General features: G+C 35.7%; 1 protein-coding gene across 9 annotated transcripts in view; it reads left to right on the forward strand.

Annotated features, from left to right (window-relative positions):
* Positions 1–27500, forward strand: part of atp8a1 (ATPase phospholipid transporting 8A1) — a 332891-nt gene that overhangs the window by 107179 nt on the left and 198212 nt on the right. For all 9 annotated transcript variants that reach the window (XR_015507850.1, XM_087281952.1, XM_087281950.1 and 6 more), the window contains exons 10-14: positions 455–566; positions 2222–2387; positions 19212–19339; positions 20749–20826; positions 22569–22657. Coding sequence is in view for 8 of the 9 variants with exons in the window: in XM_087281952.1 (XP_087138078.1) it covers positions 455–566; positions 2222–2387; positions 19212–19339; positions 20749–20826; positions 22569–22657 (573 nt within the window). In the remaining variant the exon portion in view is untranslated. The remainder of the gene's footprint in view (positions 1–454; positions 567–2221; positions 2388–19211; positions 19340–20748; positions 20827–22568; positions 22658–27500) is intronic.

The raw sequence follows: 27500 nt of genomic DNA on the forward strand, positions 1-27500 counted from the left end.
AAATTAGCCAATAAACTGACAACGTAAAAAAAAGAGCAGGCTAGCACATCCAGTGAATGACCCTCTTTGTTATGGTCTTGCTGCGGACAGTTATGATCCTTTTTGCATCCTTGTTGAAACTCACACTGCTATTGATAGAAGCAGTGTACAGTGTAGATAGCATTCTGTACTGTACAAGAGACACGGATGAGATTGGATGACAATGGACTACAGCCAATCAGGACTCGGAACACAATGCGCTGTTAAAAAAAACAGCATGTCAAATTTCACAAAAATAACCTGTGAAAATGCGAAAGGTGAACCGCGTTATAGCAAGGGACCACTGTATACTGTAAATACTGTGCTTGCGTGTCCTTTTGTGTCTTTGTCCATGTTTTGCTTGCTTGACATTCATTATACAACTTCTGTAAATTGCAACGGATCGCAAGAATGGTTGTATTTTCTTTATCTTTAGCACCGTACCACTGGGTCCGGATCAGATCCTGCTGCGAGGAGCTCAACTCAGGAACACACAGTGGGTGCACGGCATTGTGGTTTATACAGGACACGATACCAAACTCATGCAGGTCAGTTTTTCCACTACAGTCAGCTAAATCACATCCTAAATCCACCTTTTTTTTGGAAATACTCTAATTTTTACGAGTCACCTAGAGTTAAACAGTCGAGTTTTACCAGTTTTGAATGCATTCAGCTGATAATTGGGTTTGGCTGGAGCACATTTAGCTTAGCTTACCATAAACCATTGAATCAGATTAGACCATTAGCATCTCACTGACCAACAGACCAAAGAGTTTTGATGATTTTCCTATTAAAAAGCTTGGCTTTTCTGTAGATATTACATTGTGTATTTAAACAAATGTAAAATTAAAAGTACATATTTGATATGATACTCTCATTCCAGTGTAATAATCAAGGAACTTCAACAGTGCCTGAATATAGTCCCAGCACTATGTAATGTCATTGCTCCTGCTGTAGCCATGCTACAGCAGCAAAGTTGCTTGATTATTACACCAGAATGAGAGTGTAGTTCCTATTCATATCAGCCTAGAAAACAACTTAGTACAGTATATAACTACAGAAGGCTCAAGCTTTAAATTAGCTATTTTTTATATACAGCTGACGTCAGAATTATTAACCGCCCTGTTTATTTTTTCCCCTTTTTCTGTTTTACAAAGAGCAGATTTTTTCAGCACATTTCTGAACATAATAGTTTTAATAACTCATCTCTAATAACTGATTTATTTTATCTTTGCCATGATGATTGTAAATAATATTTGACTTGATATTTTCAAGACACCTCTATACAGCTTAAAATGACATTTAAAGGCTTAACTAGGATAATTAGGTTAACTAGACAGGTTAGAGTAATTAGGCAAGTTATTGTAGATTGTTTGTTTTGTAGACTATCCGCTTGTTAAGTGTGACGTCACGCGAAGCGGCTTCCGGGTCCAAGCGCTCTATTCAACTGAATGGGGAGACTCATGAAATGGTAATAATAAACGTTTACAAAGCGATTTAATACTTTCGAAAATCACGGTTGCAGTATATATGTCCATGCCTAATATCTGATGGCCAAAAAGTGATTGATTTTTTTATAAATTGTTAAATTTTTGGCATTTGTTATGCAGCAAGCCCAGAGATTGTTGTGTACACTATGATTTTACATAAAATTAACTTTAATGTGTGATAGGAATAAAACGTGATCATAAACGAATGATTTCTCCACTCAAATGAGTGGCGGCTTGGACCCGGAAACAGTATTACATACATCACCACTTAACAAGTGAATAGAAAGACAATATAGTTTAAAGGGGCTGATAATATTGACCTTAAAATGGTGTTTAAAAATTAAAAACGGATTTTATTCTAGCTGAAATAAAACAAATTAACCTTTCTCCAGAAGATACTGTGAAAATTTCCTTGCTCTGTTTAATTTGGGAAATATTGGAAAAAGAAAAAAAAATCAAAGAGGGGCTAATAATTCTGACTTCAACTGTATATATATTTTTTGAGTGAGATGCTAATAGTCTTATCTGATTCAATTATTTATGTAAAGCTAAGCTAAAAGTGCTCCATTAGTTCTGGAGATCAGCTAATTGAATTTAAATATGGTAAAACTCAAATGTTTAACTTTTAGGTGAGTAGTAAAATGAGCCTATGTGCAAATAAAATGGAGCGTTCGTTTAATTTTATGAACACAGTCATGTTTTGTGTGCTCCAGAACTCCACACGGCCTCCTCTGAAGCTTTCTAATGTGGAGCGCATCACCAATTTCCAAATCCTCGTTCTTTTCGGCTGTCTCTTGGCCATTTCGCTGGTTTGCTCCATCGGCCAAACCATCTGGAAGTACCAGTTCGGCAATGACGCCTGGTACATGGATCTCAACTGTAAGAGCCAGACCTCTCCTCCTCCTGTCATGCTAGACCGCTTGCGCGTCTATGTGTGCTTTCATTTTATTTTATTGTCAGTAATTTTCGTCCTCCCTCTGTGTAAACAAATATGCATTGCATATGTGAATATTTGTCAATAAAAAGGGAAAGGAGAACCTTTCTCTTTTAGTTCTAATATGCATAGACACAAGGGGTTAAACGGATCGCGGTTGGTCTGTGATCCATTCGGATTGCGACCCACGGATCGGAACGTTCATTATTTACACATTTTGAACACAAGTTTAACGATCACTGTGAAAGTTGGTTTTGCTGCTGTTTCTTTTTTTAAAATAGGCTTGCAGATTTTTATGTACTCTAACTATTTACTTTCCCTCCACTTGTTCAAAACGAGTTTTTTGAGTTTCTGGTAAACACAATAGGAATGGTTGAAAGTTTCTGATGGTATGATAACCTTGGATAAAAATATCACAGTTTCACAGTGTCATGGCATTTTCATTACTGCTGTAAAAAAAGTTATTTTAAAATGTCTGGGTTAAAAATATAAATAAAAAATTCTCCATTGAACACTTATTATATTTTAGAGTAGCAAACATGTCAGGCTAAATAATTTAAGTAAATATTTCTGCTCTCTTTGTTAGTTTTAAAACCACTGATTTATTTACATCACATAAAAAAAAACATCTTTTAAAAACCCTTACAAATACCATAGGAACGGTGACACAGAAAATCGTAGCAGTTTTAAGACCTTGTCTTTTCTAAACCGTAGTAAACCTTGAAACCGTTTATTGTCTCATGCCTAGAACATAAAACAAGATATGTTGAAGAATGTTGGAAAAAGGTTAGTCTTTTTTTCTACTATAGATGCCAGTGGTTACTGGTTTCCAGTAAAAGTTCTGGAAATTTTGTGTTCAACACAAAAGAAACTCAAATGCTGGAGGTACATTTTCAGTTTTTGGTGAACTCTTTCTGTAATCTGATGTTTTATTGTAAAAGGGTACACACACTGTATTATAAATTACTGCATGAAATCTTAAATTCAGTTCTCTTTAGTGACAATGTCTTAGAACATTCTTTATTATTTTTTAAATTCAGTTGTTAATAGGGTTGGGCGATGTCGACTAATTTGGCATCATACGATGTCTAATGTTAAACATCGCGATGGACTATGGCATCGTCGTCATATGTGGCGGTAAATTAGTTATTTATGAATAATTCATTAATTAATAATGAATTAATTATTTGTAGCCTACTGTTTCAATTACCTGACCCGCATGGTTTTTGTTTTACCCATAACCAAATCATAAATAAACAAAAATAAGTTACACACAAACTACCACCTGTCAATCACTTTTTCTGTAGGCATGAATAAGCAGAGTGATCTATGTTGTTATAATGGTGTCCACAAATTGATTGGTAAAAAGGTGCACAACTGACAAGTACAAGCGTACAAAAATCCTGTACAAGTGTGAAATCGAAAGATTGAAGCAGTGCAATGACGCTGTGACACGTCACCCGATAGCTTCAAAAGACAGAAGAGTTGTTAGGTAGAGACAAGATTAATTAAATATCACATTTGACAACTATAGTGAAATGCGATCCAGCGGTACATCCTTGATAAACTGCCTGACGTGCACTGCCCTCTGGGGTTTTGTGCTCCAAGCACCCAATGACTGCTGGAGCTCAGATGAGCACATACGCTGCTGCATGCATGACAGTGTGTTTGTGTGGTTGCGTGAGGTATAGTGTTGAAGGAGATCTTATTAGAAATGCTAGATGAAACGCCAGTGTGGACGTGTATCGTTTCTAAAATGCCATTTTAAAACTAAAACGTATTAGTGTAAACAGGGCCTGAACGTGTTTTTCGCGAGCGGGTTGCTGCTGTGACAGGGGCGGGGTAAAGGATTGCGATGCCGGCCCGGCATCGTGATGTCTATCGGCCATCGGCGATGGACAATGGCATTGTCTATCGACCCAACCCTATTTAGGTTAATCAGAGTATTTTAACAAAATAAAATCAATCAATAATTTATTTACTAATGATTTTTTTTACTTAAATGCTTTTGTATAATATTTATATTTGTATTTAAAATTGTAATTAGTAAATTTTTATTGTATTTGTTTGACTACTTTCAATAACAAAGATAAAGAAAATGTTGTGGTCATTGGTATATTTATGATTAAAAATTGAGTTTTTTTTTTTACATTTATATTTATAGACTTTAATGTTTCTTAAAAGTGTAGGTTCCATAGTTTTTCATGATAAAACCAGCTTTCTTGTAATAATTTGGAAAGCATTTTATTTTATCTTATTTTGCTTTATCGTGTTTGACTTTATATTTTATTTAATTTTACTTTTAATATTAAATTATTTAATTTATATTTATTTTATTTGTATTATTATATTTTGAATAAAATTAAATGTATTTAGTACTTTTAAAAATATATATATTATTATAATATGAGATAGTAGTTAGATGTGAATTAAAGATGGTCAAAGACAGGGGGTGGGGAGTAGTGAGGGCTTGGGAAAGCTGAGATTTGGACTCAGGACGACCGGCCCATGAGCCCATCAGTCGGACAGGAGAGCTAATTATATTCACCCCAACACCACTTTTTTTATAATTGAAAAATCGATCCGTGGCTCCAAAAACCGAAATGTGATCCGAACCGTGAGTTTTAGGATCCGTTTAACCACCAATAGACACACAAATGTATAAATGGTTGAATATCACAAACGCTGCTGTACTTTTTGTTTTTTCGTTCGTTTTGTTCTCAGCTTCCTTTCTAACATTCTGTTTGGTTTGTGTTTTTTTGTTTCTTTGTTGTTGTCATTTTTCTTAACAGCTCCAGGTAACAACCATTTAAAACCCTTGGCCATCTGTGAATGACCCCCTCCTTACTAACCCCTAACTGAAGCTCAGCTTTTGCTAAGCTACCGAAGCCACTTATACGGTTGCCCTACTTTGCGAGGGTAATTGCAGAGGACCGCAAACACACCAGGAGTCCAATGATAGGTTTTTTCCCCTCCAGCTCTACACTCTGTAGACCCTCTTAATGCCTGATGTCAAAAAAAAAAAAAGAAACAAACAAAAAAACGTGCCTTCCCTTCCTTATTTTGGTGACACGTTAAACACTTCGGAAGCTCCAGTTTCAGCCGCACCAGCGCTCTTTAAACAAATGAAGTGCGACAGCAGAGAAACGCACACACACATGGAAAGGAGCGAGTTTATCCACAGGCCCTGTCAGAGGAAGAGTTTGAAACTGAAGACCCTGTAGGTCAAACCGTGACATTTTCTAAATGCCTCCCATTTTTTTTCTGTTGCCCACCTCTTTGTTCTGCCGTGTTTTTTTTATTTCAGACCAGGCAGAAAGCTGTAGAGCAGGGGTGCCCAAACTGTTTTGTATAAAGTGCCAAAAAGCAAATATCATTGAGAATCTTGGGCCGAAGGTAAATATACCAAGCTATTTTACATTATGGGTAATTTCCTAATTTATTTCATAAAATTAAAAAAAATAATAATATTAATTAATACAGTATAAAATTTTAAATTGTAACTTTTTGCAATAAAAAATGCTTTAAAGGTGCTGTAAGTTTTTGACTCTTCTAAAGCATTAAAATACCATAATATGTCTGCAGACTTTTAAGAAACATGCTAAGTGAACATTTTTGTTTATCTGAAAAACAATGCTGAAGTCAGATATTCTACATTGAATATGTGAGTTACGTGTCCGAACGGCTGTCTTTGTTTTGGTTATTTTAACCCGCCCATTGCCACTTTAGCCAATTATATTTTAGCCCTCGGTTGCCTTTTTGAAAAAAAAAAAAAACAGCATATTTCATTCATTCAGTCATGAAGGCTCTCAAAGCATGCATAAATACGAAATACGACCTCCGGTGGACAGTAGCAGACTCCGAAATGAGACGCAGATTCAGAGTTCCACATGGGGTTATTAATTAGTAAATTATAAAAATATCACAAATGTAAACAATAGGTGAGCAGGTTACAATATAACCCTGTGTCCTAACAACACGCGATGTGACTAGATCTGCAGTGATAAGCAATTTGGCTGTTTGCACCAGACAAAATATGACAGAAATTTAAATACAGCCATTCAGTAGCACAGAATCTGCACTCACTCATGAAATGGTAAGGCTATAATCTAATTAATACATATTAAACCCCTTTAACTTTATTAAATTTAGATGCTGAATCACTGATATGTGTTGGTTTGCGTCACAGTACTAAAGTTCAATTTTAAACAGTATTTCATTTTCAAAATCTGAAGTGAACTATCTGCTGCTGCTTTCAGTATATGCCAATAAATGTCATGTAAAATGGTGTTCAGACTCACATTATTAGCATTTAACTCTGATTAAAGCACATGAGTTGTAGCTGAGGTGATTATTGTCATTTTTCTGTTGTTCAGCTGCTAGAAATAGAAGCCGTTTCTAAAATATAAATTCCAGTTATTGGTCAGGACAATAAACTCCTAAAATTATAAGAATGTTCCTTCTATCATGTGACATCGCCTTTATTAAGAACACAATTTAAATCAGCGTTTAGGCTCGAGAGTTCGGCACACTCAATCTGGCAACATGCACATCATGTGTTTTGATCAAGGAATGCAATACCTAGTTCAACAACTGAGTGTCAAACTTAGATACTGCACCTTTAATGTGTCCTCTATAGCCGTCGGATGACGATATGTACATTTAAGCTTAATCGGATTAATTTGCAGCATTTAATTGAAACATTTCATTTAAGTTAGCTTTTAACAATAAAACCTACAAAACATTACATTATATTTGAAATCTCCAAACCAGAGATGCCCAAACTATGACCCACTGGCCAAAGTTGGCCCATTCTACCCTTTGATTTGGCCCACCATCCCAAAGGGAGAATGTTGGGGAGGTTGTTAATATCTTTGACCGAGATCGTCATTTTGAATGAAATATAACCCTTTGCTTGATTGTTTTGTAATTTGTTTTGTTTTGTACGTGACTGATTTTTTTAAAATCATGTAAATACTGTCACTCAATGAATAAAGAGCAATGCAAAAGGCAGGTGCAGCTTAGTGTATTCCACATTGAAATCCATTGTATTAAATGTTTATGTTTTTACTTTAACCCTTGTGTACTGTTCAAATTCACAAACCTTTTGTTACGTTTGGGATGAAAACATCCACTGAATTAAACAGCTGTAAAAATGCATCAGATAAATAATTTTTTCTCCATTTTTTTTTTTTTTTTTTGCATAAATCTGTTAATCATCATCAGCCCTGATCGAAACTACTAAATGTTTTTAAATTTTTTTTAGGATTTTAACTTTTTAGTTGCCAAATTCACAAATGATGTCACTGCTTTGGTAAAAAAAACACACAAATGACATATTTCCAATATAAAAGTAATGGTAGACTAGATTATTTTAACTTTTATTTTGTGGACATGTAAATGATTAGTAACAACATTGGCTGTGATGCATTGTTTCTTCTAGGAAGAATTTTTTTTCTTCCTAGTTTACTGTTGGTGGCCCCATTGACTTCCATTATAACCACATTTACTCCATGTAGTTCTGAAAGCTGAGATGCATGTTTTGATTTTCTCAGACAAATCAATCCAAGTGTGTAAAGGTCACTTTGACACACTCACAGACACACATACACACTTTAATTTGCTTTCATACTCCACATAAAATCCAGTAGCTAAGCTTTTTTTTTTTTTTTTTTTTTTGCACAGGCCTATCTAAAGGGTTAATGCTGCCAACTGACGATCACCAGTAAAAATACACATTTTACCTTTTCCCAACATGGAAAACCAATAACATTCAAAACTGCATGATTATATGGTGTTTTGTAATCAAAACAATGTGGTTATAATGGAAGTCAAAGGGGCAAAAACAGCCACAAACAGTAAACTAGGGAGAAAGAAACAAAGGCAATGTTGTTTCCCATGCCTAAGACTTCGATAAAAGGAAAAAATCCAGTCCACAATTACTTTCTATATAGAAAATACGTCATTTTGTGTGTTTTACCACAAACCTAGTGACATCATTTATCAATTTGGCAATTAAAGAGTTAAAATCCTGTAATTTTCTAAAGAATTTAGTAGTTTTGATCAGGACTGAGGTTGATGAAAAATAATAAAATAAAATAAATTAATCTGAGGCATTTTCATCCTGAACATAACAAAATAGTGGTACATTTGCTCATTGTATTTCTTAGTTTTTAAAAAAAGAATTCAAAGCATTTTCTTGAATATGTGTCAAAATAAGATTTGCCACCGAAAATCATTCTGCTAGCTGAAACACAGAAAAAGTTATGGCCAAATTAAGTCTCAAAATCACTCTCGAGTTGATGAAAACATCCCCAACAGCACATAAGGGTTAATAAATTCTTGTTTACAATGTTTTATGTTAGTAGGAAATCACTCATGGAAACTTTAATGTAATACAGTTTGGAATATTTACCTTTAGCCCACAGCCCTCAAACAAGTTTCATTTTTGGCCCTTCATACAAAAAGGTTTGGGCACCCCTTCTTTAAACCATCCCCATCATTCATCCTCTCCTCCCAGATGGAAGAGCGGCCCAAATCAAAGGTTACCATGAGTTAACATTGCCCCGCAGGCTCTAGTTTAGAAGATCCATGCTAATAAGCTTTATGTTTAGATTGTAAACGGAAGATATTAAGAAATACAATACTATTAATGTTTAATGAGCAGCGATGGGAACACATCTGCTGTTTGCCTCCAGGTAATTGGGAAAAGAGAAAAACAAACAATTGTGTGCACCAAACGAGAGGCTGAAATGGATTACGTTTGCGGCAGGAGCCACTTGCGGATTGATTACCGCGTCACCAGCATCATTTACTCTTGATTTAAATAGGAGGGGCTGTTTTTGTGTCCGGATCGATCGCAGCTTGCTTTATAGCCTACACCGCTTCTCTTCTTGGCGTTACTCTGCAAGTTCATCGAAAGTGTCGTCAAATGCTGAGATGCACCACATGATGTAATTATAAAGCTCAGACCTTTGGAAAGGAAATAATGCCGTCAGGCACCATGCGAGAGAACGGTGAGGCCATAAATCAGGTGTTTTCATCATGAAATTGATTATTCTAAAGGAGGGAGACTCGGCCTTCTTGGTTTGTTGTTTGCCTTCCTGGTGGAGCTGTAAAAGAGAGAGGTGGCATTGATTTGTCGTTTGCATGTTATTTCTGTGTGTGTATTACTTTATGAACCGAGAATACTTGAATGCTGTTTCGTTACTGATTTGATTGGAGGTTTAGAATGCCTTGATAACTACACTAATCAATTCAAGTTTATTTGTACAGCGATTTTTGCATTAATTATTGTTTCATAACAAAAGTGCACATTATAATATTACAATCAAAGTTGAAAAAGGGAAGGTTATTAGTTACCATAACTGTATTTGTTACAAATAACTTTAACTAATTAAATAGTAACTAATTGCTTTTAACAGTTAAAGTTATTGTATATAAGCCTAGAATCATTAGCCCCCCTGTTTATTTTTTTTCCCAATTTCTGTTTAACAGAGTTTTTTTCATCACATTTCTAAACATAATAGTTTTAATAACTCATTTCTAATATAATTTCTGGTTTATTTTATCTTTGCCGTGATGACGGTAAATAATATTTTACTGGATTTTTTTCGAGACACTTCTATATAGCCTAAAGTGACATTTAAAGGCTTAACTAGGTTAATTATGTTAACTAGGCAAGTTAGGGTAATTAAGCAAGTTATTGTATATCGATGTTCTCTAGACTATCGAAAAAATATATAGCTTAAATGGGCTGATAATATTGACCTTAAAATGATTTAAGAAAAATTAAACACTGCTTTTATTCTAGCCAGAATAAACTAAATGAGTAATAAATAATAATAATAATAATAATAATAATAATAATAATAATAATAATAATAATAATAAATAAGACTTTCTCCAGAAGAAAAAAATATTATCAGACATAGTGAAAATTTCTTTGCTCTGTTAAACATATTTTGGGAAATATTTGAAAAAGAAAAAAAATTTGAAAGGGAGGCTAATTCTGACTTCAACTGTATACAGTGTATATAGCAGGGTTCAATGCTAAGGAATTTTTCTGCTGGCCTGATCGGGCCAGTGGTTCAGATTTTTACTTGCCCCACCAAAAAAAAAAAAAAAAAAAACAGTTTATAGCCGTTTCTTAGCCACATATTTTAAATAATGTGTCAAAAATCGAAACTTTAAATATTTTAAAAATGTTAATGAATGTAAAATGAGCAAAATTCAAATTGTTTAGCAAACAATAAGAAGCAGTATGGAGAATGTGTAGGTATTTTATTGCAGTTCTAAATTATTAAACAAAAGGTAGCTGACTTGCCAAACTGACAGCAAACTGCAAAACATCCCTCCATTGTTTGAGCTGTGTTGTACCCACGTCAAATGTCTGCTTCAAGACATTTTCTTTTAACCTCATAATTTGATTTTTGAGCTTGTTGCTGTCTCTTCACTGATTATGTACAGTTTATGGAAAAAAATAAAAGGCTCACAACATCCAATCAGATAAGACAATCTGAAATGCAGTATGATGTTTGTGACATCACAGAGATGGCGGCATTTAAAGGCTTAAAAGCACAAACTGTTTCTCGATTCTACGACTGCATTTGCACATAATTGACAAATAGTCGCAGGCAAATAAAACTTTAGTGACAAGGCAGTACTGGGCCAATAATGATGCCGTCTACTGTCCTGGGCATCTCTCACGCTGACCCCCTAATTATCGGTTGATTTCCCCCTTGAAGGACATCAAAACAAGATGTATGTGAGGGTCAGGCCTTTGATAATAAGAAACTGCTATCTGACTCTGATTTATATCTTAGCTAGGAAAAATATGATTCAGCAGTCTGAAACTAGCAGCTCTAGAGCACCGATAGACATCTTAAGTATTCACCAAACATGCTTGTAAAATAGGTGTTTATATCAGCGTTCAGCTTAAAAAAAAATGTAGACACATGATGCTAAATATCCATCAATAAACAAGAAATATATACATTTAAGTAATAAATAAGATTTGTAAAATAAATACATTCATAAATTTGATTCACTGAAGCATATATTACCAAACTACTACCAAAAAAGTAGACCCCCTCACCCCCCGATCGTCAATGTATAATTTGCACTCTGTACAGAATATCAGTAATTTAAATTGAAAGGCTGGAAGCAAGAGCATTGTTTTGCATTTTTTAAGATAAGATTATTTTTAAAATAAGTATATTAATAATAATAATAATAATAATACTTATTATTATTAATTAAACCAATTAATTATTAACAGTATTACTGTTCTTTATTGTTTGCTCCAAATAAGCAAACATTAGTGTTTCCAGATTTTTGAACAGTAGTGTTTGATTATCATTTATTTGAATGGTAGTTTATTTATCCACAGTTTGACTGTAATGCGGCCAGATGGTGTAGCTTTAACATCTGTGAGCTAACTGGGTCATCTATCCAGCAACTCTTGACCACAATGGGATTTATTTGGTTTAGTTCTACTGGGCATTCATCCCTAGCCTTAAAAACACTGCTGAAAAGTTTTCCTGATCGCGTTACAAATACACACCCTCCACTCATCAATCTAAGCCTTGTACACTTCGAGCAGATGAGTGATTCTTCATCATGAATAATTGATTCGACTTTGAACCCCTTTGATATTTCACTCTGGCTTGTGTCCCGAATGGCTGCACGTGCCTCTATGCAGATGGGCTTTCGGAGTGCTTGAGCCGCAGTCATTTGTTATGCATTCACGCCACCTGCAACAACAGTCAGCCATGTTGAACTCCTGACCATGAAATAACAGGTAGCAGGTTTAGCATTAATGCTGACGGGTGTCTTGAGAAGTGCTGACCCCGCATGCAGCGCGACTCCTTGCTGCACTGATGTCACTGGAGCTGCAGCAGTTCAGAGAGATGCGCCGCTACTGCTGCTTCTGAGCATGTGCACTGCTGAAGGTTAGCCTTTACAGATGGACTCCTGTACTGTAACCTTTCTGAGAAATGAGTCAGTGCTGACTTGGTGTGGTTTTTTTTACGGTTAACCCCACAGACAGTTGTGTGCATTCACATCTGTTTTGATCAGGAAAGATGCAGAAAGGTTTAAGTAAAAGAAAAGAAAATGTTTAGCTTTTTTAAACCATCCAAATACACAATGTGTTTATTTAAATAAAATTCAATTTCCTTTTTAAAAAAGGAGCCATTTTAAAAACGTGAGGTTTTAAGTAAAAGAAAATACACATTTAGCTCTTTTAACCCGTGTTACCCCAAATTTACTCCCCTTTTGTTATGCTAGGGATGAAAACTGCTGTAAAAATGCATCAGGTAAATATTTGAAATTTTTATTTATTTTTTTGCGTGATTGTAAAACCATAACACCATATATTCATGCATTTTTGATTGTTGGTGGCTTTCCCTGTTGGAAAGCGGTGAAAAAAACACACAAAATGTCGTTTTTTCAATATAAAAGTAATTGTGGACTGGGTTGTTTTAACTTTTTATCACAGTCTTGGACACATAAACGATAAGTAACAACATTGGCTTTGATGCATTTTTAGATTTTCATGTTTTCTTCTTAATTTACTGTTGGTAGCCCCATTGATATCCATTATTCCATTATTGACTTCCATTTGTGAGCGCCGTCTTTCGGATGAGACGTTAAACCAATGTCCCGACTCTCTGTGGTCGTTAAAAATCCCAGGATGTCCTTCGAAAAAGAGTAAGGGGTTCACCCCGGCATCCTGGCCAAATCTGCCCACTGGCGTCTGTCCATCATGGCCTCCTAACCATCCCCATATTCCAATTGGCTTCATCACTGTCTCCTCTCCACCAATCAGCTGGTGTGTGGTGTGGCGCAAAATGGCTGCCGTCGCGTCATCCAGGTGGATGCTGCACACTGGTGGTGGATGAGGAGATTCCCCCCATTGTGTAAAGCGCTTTGAGTGCCCAGAAAAGCGCTATATAAATGTAAGGAATTATTATTAATATTATTATTATTAATATAACCACATTTGATGGTGCATAAATACGTTCATTCATTTATTTTCTGCCGCTTATCCGGGGCTGGGTCACGGGGGCAGCAGTCTTAGGAGAGAACCCCAGACTTCCCTTTCCCCAGACACTTCCTCCAGCTCCTCCAAGGGAATCCCGAGGCTCTCCCAGGCCAGCCGAGAGACATTGTCCCTCCAGCGTGTCCTGGTTCTTCCCCGAGACTTCCTCCCGGTTGAACATGCCTGGAACACTTCCCTAGGTAGGCGTCCAGGAGGCATTCGCAACAGATGCCTGAGCCACCTCAGCTGACTTCTCTCGATGTGGAGGAGCAGCGCCTGGCTCCAGGTGTTTTTGAACCACTGGGTTTTTGAACCGCAGTCTGACCTGTCACCTAAGACCTGTTTGCCTTGGGAGACCCCACCAGGGGCATTAGCCTCCGACAATATAGCTCTTAGGATCACTCAGGCACTCAAACCCCTCCACCATGATTAGGTGGCGGTTTATGGAGGAGCATTAATACACAGTCTTTGTTTTTGTTTACTCCATGTAGTTCTGAGGGATGAGATGCATATTTTGATTTTCTCAGACACATCAATGTAAGTGCGTAAAGGTCACTCTCACACACTCAAGGAGGTCGCACACCAGAAGCGACCTCTCTGCGATGTACTGCATCACCGCATGCAGCTCCAAGCATTTCAGAATTCTAAACACAGGTTTCTATCAGGGTACACACCACAAGTTGACTCAGAACACTGTTCATATTTCTGCCGTGCCAGTGCCATCTGAATAGTTTCATTTTAAATATAATGCAAATGTGTGCGTCTGGTGTGCGATACTTCCAACTGTCATGTGCATGTTGTGGCGCAGCGCTGAGCGGTGCATCTGGTGTGCGACATGCCTCACAAACACACACATTAATTTGCTGTTATACTCCATATAAAATCTAGAAGCTAAGCTTTTCTTTTTTTTTTTTTTTTTGCATAGGCCTTATCTAAAGGGTTGATGGTGCCAAATGATGAACAACATTAAAAATTACACATTTCCCATTACACTCTTACACTCCCATTACATTACACTCTTCCCAACAGGCAAAACCACCAACAATAAAAAAATGCATAAATATATGGTGTTATAGTTTTGTAATCAAAAAATGTGGTTATAATGAAAGTTAATGGAAAGAAAACAACCACCAACAGTAAATTCTGGAGAAGAAAATGAATTAAAAACAATGCATCAAGGGAAATGTTGTTACACATGTCAGACTTTGATAAAAGGTAAAAAAAAAAATCTAGTCCACAATTACTTTCTATATTGAAAATACGTTACTATGTGTTTTTTTCCCACCAAATCAGTGACATCATTTAGGAATTTGGCAATTAAAGATTTAAAATCCTGTATTTTTTAAGCAATTTAGTTTTGATCAGGACTGCAGGTTGATGAACTGATTTATGTAAACTATTTTGAAAAAAAGATATATCTGATGTTTTCATCCTGAACATAACAAAAGGGTTATACATTTGGCATATACACAGAGTGAATTTAATTTTAATTATATATATATTTTTTGATTCAAAGCATTTTCCCAAAATATGTCAAAATAAGATTTGCCACCAAAAATCGTACTGCTAGCTGAAACACAGACAAAGTTAAGACTCAAATCACTCCAGAGCGGATGAAAACATCTCAATAGTATATAAGGGTTAAACCACCTAAATACACAATTTGTTAATTAAAAAAATACAATTACGTTTTACCTTTAAAAGAAATGTGGCCATTTCAAAAATGTTAAAACGTTTGATGTTCTGGTTTATTACGAGCATCTTTATACATCAAAAGTTTTTTGTGAAATTATCTGTGAAGTTATTTTAAAACTTAATTAATTCATTATTATTATTTTGCATAACTCAACCAACTCTGGCAACTGAATTTTGTTGATAAACTTACAGTATGTCCGCCTATTTTTTTTTTTTTTTAACCATTCAAGTATGAGAAATTTGTCAATTTTCATCAGTTATTTTGATTTCTTGAAACGAAATCTGTATATTTCATGAATTTTCACTGTTTTTGAATCAGTGGTATGGTAAATACTGTAGTGTACACTATGTAGAGAAAAAATATGAGTTTTGCAGGAAAACAACTGAGGATTTTTCTCAATGTAATGCAAGTGATTATGGCTTAACCTAGGCTGTTTTTGACAGTTCAAAAATCATAGTTTGGGGAAAAAAGCAAGTTATTTTCCCTTTAAAACAACAAAAGCTCCCCTTGGTCTAGCTTTGGTTTAGCTCACTATGTCTTTTGTGATGTGTGCGTGCTAACAAAGGTAATTTATGACTACTGCAGCAAGTTGTTTGCAAGCATTGCAAAGGTTATTCTTATTTGTCAGCAAGGTCATATTACTTGGGAGTTTCTAGAATGTCAATTTTGGACCATCAGAAATGGTCTATGTTGAGTTCACTTGAACTAGATTGGGAAATTTCCTTGCATGTGTTCCTGCAAAACTGATTTGTATAAAGGGAAAGCCATTTACATCCTAGAGACTGTTGAACATTTAAGTTCTTCCTCTCCATACTGTGAGTTTCAGATGCGAACAAATACTGTATTAGCGACAATTATTATTGACTTCTCTAAATGTGACCTCGCTCTCTGTTTGGCTCCAAATAATGGAAGGTGCTTTAGACCGAGTCTTCCTCCTTTACATTGAAACATCCAACTGACTGTCTTCCTTCCCACCACTAGCTAAATCCTCTTCCTCTCTCTGTGAGCCGGTTCCAATAGCAGTTGTATGTTTGCCCAGCCTCTTTAGTTCAATGACTCTGTATGGGAACGCACTCCCTTTGTTAACCGCTCAGAAAGAGCATTATTTGCATTCTGCGGACCCCAGGTAAAGCTTTTTATTCATGCTTAAAGTCAATATGAAATCAATATTGAACCCATTTGCTTTCTTTAAATGCATCATCACTCGTGCTTTGATTTTTGTCAATAGTTATGGGTAGCCTTTAGCTTAAAAATTGTATTTGTCTATTTAGAATGTCGTATGCTCAAATATATTTGATCAAAAATACTTTAATAATGTGAAATATTGTAATTTTAAATAATGTTTTTTTTTATTTGAATAAAATTTTAACATGCATTTATTCCTGTGAAGCACAGCAAATTCTTTTTATCATTCCTTCAGTGTCTTCTGTTGCGCATAATTGTTTAAAAATCATTTTCTTATGCTGATTTTGTGCTCTGTTTTCAGTAAATTTCATATTATCGATTTTCAACGCAGTTGTGCTGCTTATTATTTTTTAGTTGTATTTTATTTTTCAAAATTCTAAACTTAAAAAAAATAAAAGCTGCACAAAAGCATGCACATCACTTTAAATGAGTGCTCCGCCAAACAACAAAAAGTGCAATATATATATATATATATATATATATATATATATATATATATATATATATATATATATATATATTCAAAAAGGCGGCAACACCAAAACTCCAAAAATGCCACAATATTCAAATAAAGGCTGATACAAAGAGTGTAACGGAAATCCAAAAGGCTTCACGTTGTAACAGCAATTTATTAAGATCTCCCCATAGACGTGAACACGTAACAACTTCAATCCCTATATTTTGTAGAGGCAGAATGTCTCATAACTAAAAAATGCTGCACAACCAGACCTCTAGGATCATGACGTTGAATAGCGCATCGATGTTTAGAAAAACGAATTTTTAAAGACCTACTCTTTTTATCGACATAACGTAAGCCATACTCGCCAAAACATTTAGATTACGTTAGCTGTCTTGCACATAATAGTGCTTTGAATTTTTTAATTTTTGCTGTATGTGAAATCACATTGTTGACAATTTCCACCTTTAAAATAAAAAATTATAAAGAGCCTTATAAAGAGTCTTATAAAGAGCTGGTGTGCTCGAAACGTTACACGCTTTATATCAGGCTTTTTAATTTAATAAGCTTTGATCTGCTTCCTTTTTGAATATATAAAATTCTAAACCTAAAAATTAAAAAATGTACAAAAGCATGCACATCACTTTAAATGAGTGCTCAGCCAAACAACAAGAAGTGCAAAATATATATTCAAAAAGGCGGCAACACCAAAACTCCAAAAATGCCACAATATTCAAATAAAGGCTGATACAAAGAGTGTAACGGAAATCCAAAAGGCTTCACGTTGTGACATGAACACATAACAACTTCAATCCCTATATTTTGTAGAGTGGAGACAGAATGTCTCATAACTAAAAAAAAAGCTGCACAACCAGACTTCTAGGATCATGATGTTGATGTTTAGAAAAACTAATTTTTATTTTCTTCTTACCGACATAACATAAGCCATACGCACCAAAACATTTAGATTGCTGTATGGGGATGTGTAAAAGTTGACGTTTTGTATGTGAAATCACATTGACAATTTCCACCTTTAAAATTAAAAACAGCAACATACTGTGATGAACACTGTCTGATGAAGAGCTGGTGTGCTCGTAGCGTTACACGCTCTATATTAGCCTTTTTAACTTAATAAGCATTGATCTGCCGCCTTTTTGAATATATAAAATTCTAAACTCCAAAAATGCCACAATATTCAAATAAAGGCTGATACAAAGAGTGTAACGAAAATCCAAAAGGCTTCACATTGTAACTTATTAAGATCTCCTCCACAACGTGAACACTTAACTTCAATCTCTATATACTGTAGAGTGGAGACAGAATGTCTCAAAACGAAAAAATGCTGCGCAACCGGACTTTTAGGATTATGACGTTGCATAGCGCACCGATGTTTAGAAATACGAATTTTTAAAAGCCTACTCTTCTTACCGACCTAACATAAGCCATAGGCACTACAACATTTAGATAATGTTAGGTGTCTTGCACAAAATAGTGCCTTAAATTTTAAACCTTTTTGCTGTATGTGGATGCATAAAAGTTGACGTTTTGTATGTGAAATCACATTGTTGACAATTTCCGCCTTTTTTAAAAAGTTTAAAAAGAGCAACTTACTGCGATTAACACTCTGATGCGGAGCCGGTGTGCTCAAAGTTACACGCTTTATATCAGCTTTTTTAATTGTTGCCGACTTTTTGAATGTATAAAATTCTAAACTTTAAAATAAAAATTGTTCTGACAACCCAAACATTTCAAGACTCAAAATAGTCACATTTCTTTCAGGTCGCTAACAGTTCATGCAAGAATAAGTTCCCCTCCTAAAATTCTCAGTATTCACTTTTGGGATCGTTTCACAAAGTAAAATGGGTTGCAAGTATTGTTTCATGTTGACTTTAACCCTAAGTGTGCGCTGTCTTGTGTCTGTGGTCTTGCTTTTATCGATTACACATTTCTTTTTTTTCTCTGTGCTGCTCTCTTTGTTGAGTTTGATGTTTGGTTAAGACTGGAAATCATGATCACCCACCCTCCGGTGCATTGTGGGATAATGTGTGCTTTTGAATCTTGTCCGTACTGCCAAGGCTGCTGCTATGAATTCCAAAACTTAGTTTAGCTACAAACTAACTGACTTTCTGAATCTAAAGGTATAGGTTAGAAGAGATTGGATGAAAGAGTTGTAGAATAATGTTTGCACAATGCTCGCACAACGCTAGTGGAGCATTGTGGAAACGTTGCAGATTCGACCAAATGAGCTTGTGGCATCTTTCTTTTATTTTGTTTGGTCCTACCATCAACCCTCCCAAATCCTGCTCATCCCATCATGCCTTTGCAAAGCTCAGAAAACTGTGTGTCAGCTTACTCTCCTCTTCCTCCCCTCACTCTTCTTTTTCCAGATGGCGGAGCGGCTAATTTTGGCCTCAACTTCCTCACCTTCATCATCCTCTTCAACAACCTGATCCCCATCAGTCTTCTGGTGACTTTGGAGGTCATCAAGTTTGTCCAGGCTTTCTTCATCAACTGGGTGAGTGTGTGTGTGTGTGTGTGTGTGATGAATTGGCTGTCTATTAAATTCAGACTGCCTAAACCTCCAGGGCCATTCCTAGAAAACTTCACAAGCCCCAACCTGAGTGGAGTTCTGTCAAAATAACCCATTTGAGGATGCCGGAATTGGATTTGAGGTGACGCACAGACAGTGCTTTTAAGCCTGGGACCCACCAAAATGATGTTGAAGAATTAACGGTGGCATCTCACTGCGATGGCGAGGCATTGGCGTAGTAGGTAGTGCTGTCGCCTTACAGCAAGAAGGTCGCTGGTTCAAGCCTCGGCTCAGTTGGCGTTTCTTTGTGGAGTTTGCATGTTCTCCCTGCCTTCACGTGGGTTTCTTCCGGGTCCTCCGGTTTCCCCCACAGTCCAAAGACATGTGGTACCGGTGAATTGGGTAGGCTAAATTGTCCGTAGTGTATTAGTGTGTGTGACTGTGTGTGTGGATGTTTCCCAGAGCTGGGTTGCGGCTGGAAGGGCCTCAGCTGCGTAAAAACTTGCCGGATAAGTTGGTGGTTCATTCCGCTGTGTCGACCCCGGATTAATAAAGGGACTAAGCCGACAAGAAAATGAATAAATGAATGAATCTCACTGCTATTATTTATTTTTAATTTTTAAAATATATATTTTTATTATTGTTTATTTAGTTATATTTATTTTATTAATATTTTTTTAATGATACTAAATGATTGTAGCATGTCAGACTGCTTGAACATGGCTCCCATGTCACAGTTTAAGTTTGAGGTCATCCATTCGTGACACTTTCACTATCCAGTGTTGAAATGATTCCTCGCAGCATACGTAAACAACCCGTAATTGCAATTTTGCACAGCGCGTCTCAATAATAAAGCCAGAAAGAAAAAAACTGTTTTGACATTTCGTCACATGGATTGCATCATTATATTCTGCATTCCTATTGGCTCTTGGATTAACGCTCATTGCAGCTGTTGTCACTAAGGATGCTCCAATGCCATTTTTTTGGAACAAAACCGATCTTGATACCAAAATTCAGAGTATCGATCAATACGGATCCGATCCCGATACTTTTTTTATTTTATTTTATTTTTTTGCGCATAATGCAGTTTCTATAGGGGAATTACCAACCTATGTCACGCGGGTTCAACCATGCATACTGGTTGCAATAGCAAACATGTCATGTTGTGCGGTAGGATGCCAAAATCGAAAGTCCAAAAATAGAAAACTTAAATTTTACCGTACACCACACTGCTTTTAATGCCAACCACAGACGTCTTTGGCTAACAATTTTGTCGTTCTCATTTTATATCAGCCAAGTTCACGCTATGCTGAATCAGACACAATTCTCGTTGTTGATTGCAGCAATGATTTCAGCAAAAATAGGTACATATGGTGTGATGCACTGTGTTTTAGGATACTGACATGCTGTATGAAGCCACCAACACACCTGCTATGGCCCGGACGTCAAACCTAAATGAAGAGTTGGGACAGGTAAAAATATAAATAATAAGCTACCATTTCCGTTTGTAAATACACTTATTATGTAACTATGCTCTGTGTACAGAATCATTCAAAAGTGCACAAAAGAAGATATTTTGAAGAATGTTGGAAAACATTAGCCATTGGCTTACATTGTAGAAAAAAGCAAATAGTGTAGAAGTTAATGGTTACCAGTTTCCAACATTTTTCAAACTAGCTTCTCTTGTGTTAATCATGGATGTACAGTATACAAGGATATATGTGAGGTAACGTGCATGAGTACACCCCTCACAAATCTATTTTTTTAATTCATATTTTCTATAGGATTCTATACAATGTTATATTTATGTACAGTTGAAGTCAAAATTATAACCCCCCCCCCCCTCCTTTTTTTTCTTTCCTTTATTAAATATTTATATGATGTTTATCTGAGCATGGAAATTTTCACAGTATGTCTGATAATATTTTTTCTTCTGGAGAAAGTCTTATTTGTTTTATTTTAGCTAAAAAAAAAGCAGTTTACATTTTTTTATGAACCATATTAAGGTCAAAATTATTAGCCCCTTCAAGCAATTATTATTTCTTTTTTGATAGTCTACCGAACAAACCATCGTTATACAATAACTTGCCTAATTACCTGAACCTGCCTACTTAACCTAGTTAAGCGTTTAAATGTCACTTTAAGCTGTACAGAAGTGTCTTGAAAAATATTTAGTAAAATATTATGTACTGTCTTCATGGCAAAGATAAAATAAATCAGTTATTAGAAATGAGTTATTAAAACTATCATGTTTATAAATGTGTTGAAAAAAATCTTCTCTCTGTTAAACAGAAATTTGAGGGGAAAAAATAAACGGGGCTAATAATTTTTACTTCAACTGTATATACAGTAGTTAGTAGTCAGTACCAAAATCAAATGTGGAGCTAATCTAACAAAATAACGTACAATAAAGATCCAAAAATGAGTGCAAATTTATGTCAAGGAAAAATATTCAGCATAAATGTAAAAAAGTGGGAATCAAGAGAAACAAACATTAATAGTTGAAATTTTGTTGTTAAAAAAAAAAATAATAAATATATATATATATATATATATATATATATATATATATATATATATATATATATAGCAATATTTAGCTTGAACTTAAATGTATTTTTTTTTTCTAAATAAATATATTTAATAAATCCATTTAGTTTAAATGCACAAAAATATAGTACCTATATTCACTTAGGTAAATGTTAATTTTTATAATGGGATGTACTTATTTATGCTTAGGCATTCATATAAGGCCTAATATCAAATAGTAGTTTAATCTGCATGTTTATGGCCAGGATGGCAATAAAGAATACATCCTTTACTGGATGTGAGTCAAAGTAATAATCTAGTTCTTTCCTAATATAGACCATGTCAATGTGGTGATGTCATTGGTCCGTGAAGATTTTCTGCATGTTGTTAAACTATTTCCTAACTGCAACGAGGCAATTCAATCATAACTTGATGTTAAAACATCAGTCATAACATTAGTTATCAATATGTGGACATTTTAGGATTCTCGGAAGCTATGCAAATTAAAAGTGTATAACGGGAAATATGTCAGGACCATTGTTATTGTTTACATCCTTTAAAATGATCTATAGAATATTCATCTATGGAATATTTGATTGCACTCAGAATTAAAATATTCACTTTTAATTAGGTGTAGCTACTTAATTTACAGCAGTCTAATCCTCTTTTTTTTTCTTGAAATCAGGTGAAGTACATCTTCTCAGACAAGACGGGCACCCTGACCTGCAACGTCATGCAGTTTAAGAAGTGCACGATTGCAGGCGTGGCCTATGGGTAAGGCTGTGTTTTTCAATGTGTTCATCTGGCTCCAGCTGTCTTGTCCTCAGTTCCCTTGTTAGCAGCTGCCTCTGCTTCCCTGCACAGCCAGAGCACTTCTATAAATATCAGACATGGGGACTTGCACATTTACACATTGCACTTTTTTTTTTTTTTTTTTTTTTTTTTTAACATTCATAGATAGGAACACAGTGTTTAAAACTTTTTTCTGAGGCATGCGTAGAAAGTGCAAGTCAAAATGATTAGCTCTTGTAAAAATGTTTTATTTATTTTTAAAATATTTCCCAAATGATGTTTAACAGAGCAAGGAATATTTCACAGTATTTCCTATAATAAGTTTTCTACTAGAGAATTCTTTTTTATTTTGGCTAGAATAAAAGTATGTAAAATTTTAAATTTTTAAGCTAATTTTTTAAATTGTCTGCCGAAAAAACTTTTATGTTTACAATGTGTTGAAAATCTTTTTTCTGTTAAACAGAAAATGCGGAAAAAATATACAGGGGGACAAATAATTCTCACTTAAACATTCATTCATTAATCAATTAATTAATTCATGTTTGTGTTCTCATTTTACTTGTCTTTTATTTCTTTAGTTTCAAAGAGTTCCTATATATTATGCATTATAAAAGGTCATGTTTGGTTTTGGGGGTCTCCAACAACAGGCTGATATGCATGCAATGTCAAAAAAACACTTTCATGGTCTTATAATATGCATTTATTTTTATATACTCCCATATGCTTTGTTCAGGGATTCATTTGTTCCCAAACCCCTCCTTGGCGTGATGCTTATCTGCACTGATTGGTTCGATGACCCAGTTTATTGCGATTGGTCAATTGTGTTCAGCGCGAGGCAGAGCGAATCGCCCATCACGCCTTATCAACAATATCGAAGTAGTCAGAGTGCAGAGAGTATGTGTGAACCCAATGCAGGGGTGCATTAAAGCAATGCAGTTAAACACCAGCATATTACTCTATTCTTAACCATGACACACATTCAGTATTAATCCACACAGTGGCAAAAGCTGAACTTTAATGAAACCTGCCCGCTGCACGTATGTAGGAACAGCTGACGGTGGCTATAGCAATGACGAACGGCAGTGGATCGTGAGCTCACAAACGCATTTAAATCCATAAACAAAGTGGCAGGCACCATGTTTTAGACGCGATATGAGAATATAAAGAGTTAACCAGATACACTACAAGCTGTGTGGAGCAGTTACAAGTAATAAAACACAATTAGATACATAATTTGCAAGCTAGAGAATACAAGGAGGCAACCGTTTTAATCACACTTCAGTTACTTACACTTACACTGATCTATGTATACTGTAAAGTTCCTGTCAAGCTCTGACAAAGCCCCATGAAGCACTCATCAGAAAAATTATTGGCACACATCACAAGGCTTGGGCTATAATGCTATTGACTATTCAGATCCTCATCTTTGGGTGGGGAAAATACCACTCATTTCCCCTCATACTTCAGAGCACAGCGTCTTCAAGACATTATTAAACCGGGATCTGCAACAGTGTTTGTCTTCCTCTTTTTCTTTCTACAGTGTTTGTGGGCGGGGCCAGGGGTTTCAATTTTCCCAGGTCTGTGCGTGCAACAAATGGGCAGGGCTTAAGTTCTGAATCGATGTCATGCCGACATGGCTAAAGATTTGTTACCCAGACGATTTATTTCAACCACTATGAATCAACTCTTTTATAGATAAATCAGTAGTTTTAAACACGCTGCACTTTGCAGATTTAAGCCTTAGCTAGATATCTCACCTCGCTTAGAGCTGTGTTACACACTGTATGGAAGGTCATTTTTAAAAACCCATAATAGGGGCTCTTTAATTTCCAAAATGAATCCTTTCATTTACAAGGATAATAAAAGTTTACAGTGATAATAAAGCTTGTTAACAAGTTTTTAATGATTTATGAAGGAATCAAAATGCTTTGTTTCGTTATATCATCTTCATTCACAAGTAGCAGGGTATTTACAGCTACTGTATATTTTTGCTTGTTCGCATCCTATCCCTTTGTGCCCCCTGGCAGCACTGTCACAAACTGCTGTTACACCTAAAAACATTTTCTTAATCCTTTAGTCCCGCAGCGGCGCCACATACAGCAGTATTGCTCATTTTGAACTGTCTCCCACTGTAAGCTTAAAGTGTTGTTTAAGGTCAAATTTCCATTTCCAACCCGTTTTTTAGAATGAATATTCATCATCATGAGACAATAAGATTGCATAGCTCTCTTCAATATCCATGCTTTTATCTTCCTGCTTTTAACTCGAGCCGAGCACAACATATAAGACATGACAGGACCAGTCTCTGGAGGGACGATTCTAAGGGCCCATGCAGGTTTGAGGCCCCCCAGAGATATTATTAAGGACTTGAACGATCCACCCCCTCCCACCGGTCTTCTACTCTTATCCGTAATCTCCACCAACAACCCCCAGAATCTTCACTTTCGTCCGCCTCTGCAAACCAGTTTTACAATATTTTGTCTAAGTAATGTAACTTGCCTATTTAGCCTAGTGAAGCCTTTAAAAGTCACTTTAAGCTAGTATTTATACTGTATTAGTGTCTTGAAAAATATCTAGTAAAATATTATGTACTATCATCATGGCAAAGATATTTGCGATTACTAATCAGTTATTAGAAAGTGATTATTATAACTAAGTTTTATAAATGTATTGAAAAAATTAATCTCTCCATTTAACAGAAATTGATGAATAAAATTATAAGAGGGCTAATAATTCTGACTTCAGCTGTACATAATGTTATTAGATGAAAAGATCAGAAAAGACCAACATACTGTACTGTATACAGCTGCCAATACACTTTTCCCATAGGAGACCCCCTCTGCTTAAAGGCTGATGAAGTCAGGACAGTACCTGTTTAATCTCTCATAAGACTCTTTGACACTCCTGAAGCGGTCTGCATTACAGAAGCGAGCCCTTGGCCTCCACCTCATGAATATGGATGCCATCTTTTATCAGCTTCAAATACACTTGCTTGTGTTTGATGATGCATCTTTCCCTCAGTCTGGGTGTCAGAGCAAGTACAGCTGCCGCTTCGACTCATTGATGTTTTTGAAGCGTGACATCTGTGTTTTTTTAGCAGTGAGTGGGGAAACTTGGTGCAAGCCCAAAGGAAGAGTTTGACATGAAATATAGCCTGAATTTTTTGACTTGATGTGTTTGTCAGACTGGAAAAACAAACATGCTGCTAGTCTACATGTCGGAGATTTTGCACTTGCTGCTGAGGCGAGCTGACAGTTTTTTTTGACTAAACTTAGTCTTTATGGCTCTCTTTTGTTGCAGTCGAGGTAGAATTTCTGTAACTTCACAATGTTCTTCCATTTTTGTATTTTTAAGTGCATCCACCCCAACAACACTAAGGCCCAACCCCAATTCTATTTTTGTACCCCTACCCCTTCCCTTTCCCCTTGACCCTTGAAACTGAGGGTGAAGGGGAAGGGCTTTAACATTTACTCCTTCGAATTGGGACAGCACTACAGCACCTGCACAGGTCATCAGATGTCATCGCGTTCTCTAGCTTCATATGAGATCAGACAATCGAGACTGTTGTAGTTATTCCAGTTGTGCTATTTTTTGGTATTTATCTTCAGGAAATCATTGAAGGCATATATATAATGTTATCATAACAATCTATTGTGGCAATAAGATCGTAACTATACTGCGCATTTACACAGTGGCCATATTCATTTATATAAACACACCAAAAACAACATTAACATTATAGCGGACACTGAAATAAGGTCATTCCCAGCTAATAGGCTTTACTGAGAAGATATCTGAGTGTCATCGAGTGTCAGAATGTTGTGGAACTGCTATACGTTATTATTAGGGATTATAGAGAGCGATAGTTAGCGTTTTTTTAAATTTTGTTAAATTTTATTAAGCATGACGGTAAAACACGAACGCGGTTATGAATATATTAAAACATGTGCTTGTTTGTTGTAAAAATTGGTAATAATGACCTAAAATAGTAATTTTGTTTATCTCCTTACTTCCGGGTGCTGCAATCCTGCTGTTGTGACTGGTGTATTCTGGGAAATTTTCTTACCCCTTGGATTTGAATATGGTCCTGAAAAATCTTTGTTGAAAGGGTTATTCACCCCTTCCCCTTAGCCCTACGCCTTCAAGCTAAAGAGTAGGGGACACCCCTACCCCTCCACATGAACGAGCAAAACGAGGGGGAAGGGGAAGGGCTAAGGGGTAGAATTGGGATTGGGCCTAAAGATCCAATCACTTTCCATTTCTTTTTTGTCATTTTATAAGTTTCCCATGCTTCTTGATAGTACTTTAATTTCAGACATATGAACTCAAGTCCTAGAAAAGAACTTAAAGGTGTGGTATTTAAGTTTGACACCCAGTGGTTGAAGTAGGTATTGCACCCCTGGTTCAAAACACAGATTGACGACATCAAAAGAAGTTTGCCTGACCATTGAGCCTAAATACTGGTTTAAATTGTGTTCTAAATAAAAGCAACTGCATGTGATGAAAATAATATTTTTGTTCTAACCAACATCTCAAATTGAAAGATCAGAAACGGTTTCAATTTCTTGCAACTGAACAACTAAATACTGACAATGATCACCTCAGGTACACCTCATGTGCTTTATTCAGTGTTAAATGCTAATAATGTGAGTTTGAATGACATTTTACATGACATTTATTGCCATACTACTGAAAGCAGCAGCAGATAGTTCAGCTCAGATCTTGACAATAAAATAAACTGTTTGAAATTAAACTTCAGAAACTCTTTAATAATGCAAATCAACATATGAGTAATTTAGCATCTACATTTAATAATTATAAAGAG

This window comes from Danio rerio, chromosome 14, assembly GCF_052040795.2.
Source record: "Danio rerio strain M-AB ecotype USA chromosome 14, GRCz13ab, whole genome shotgun sequence".
NCBI lineage: Eukaryota > Metazoa > Chordata > Actinopteri > Cypriniformes > Danionidae > Danio > Danio rerio.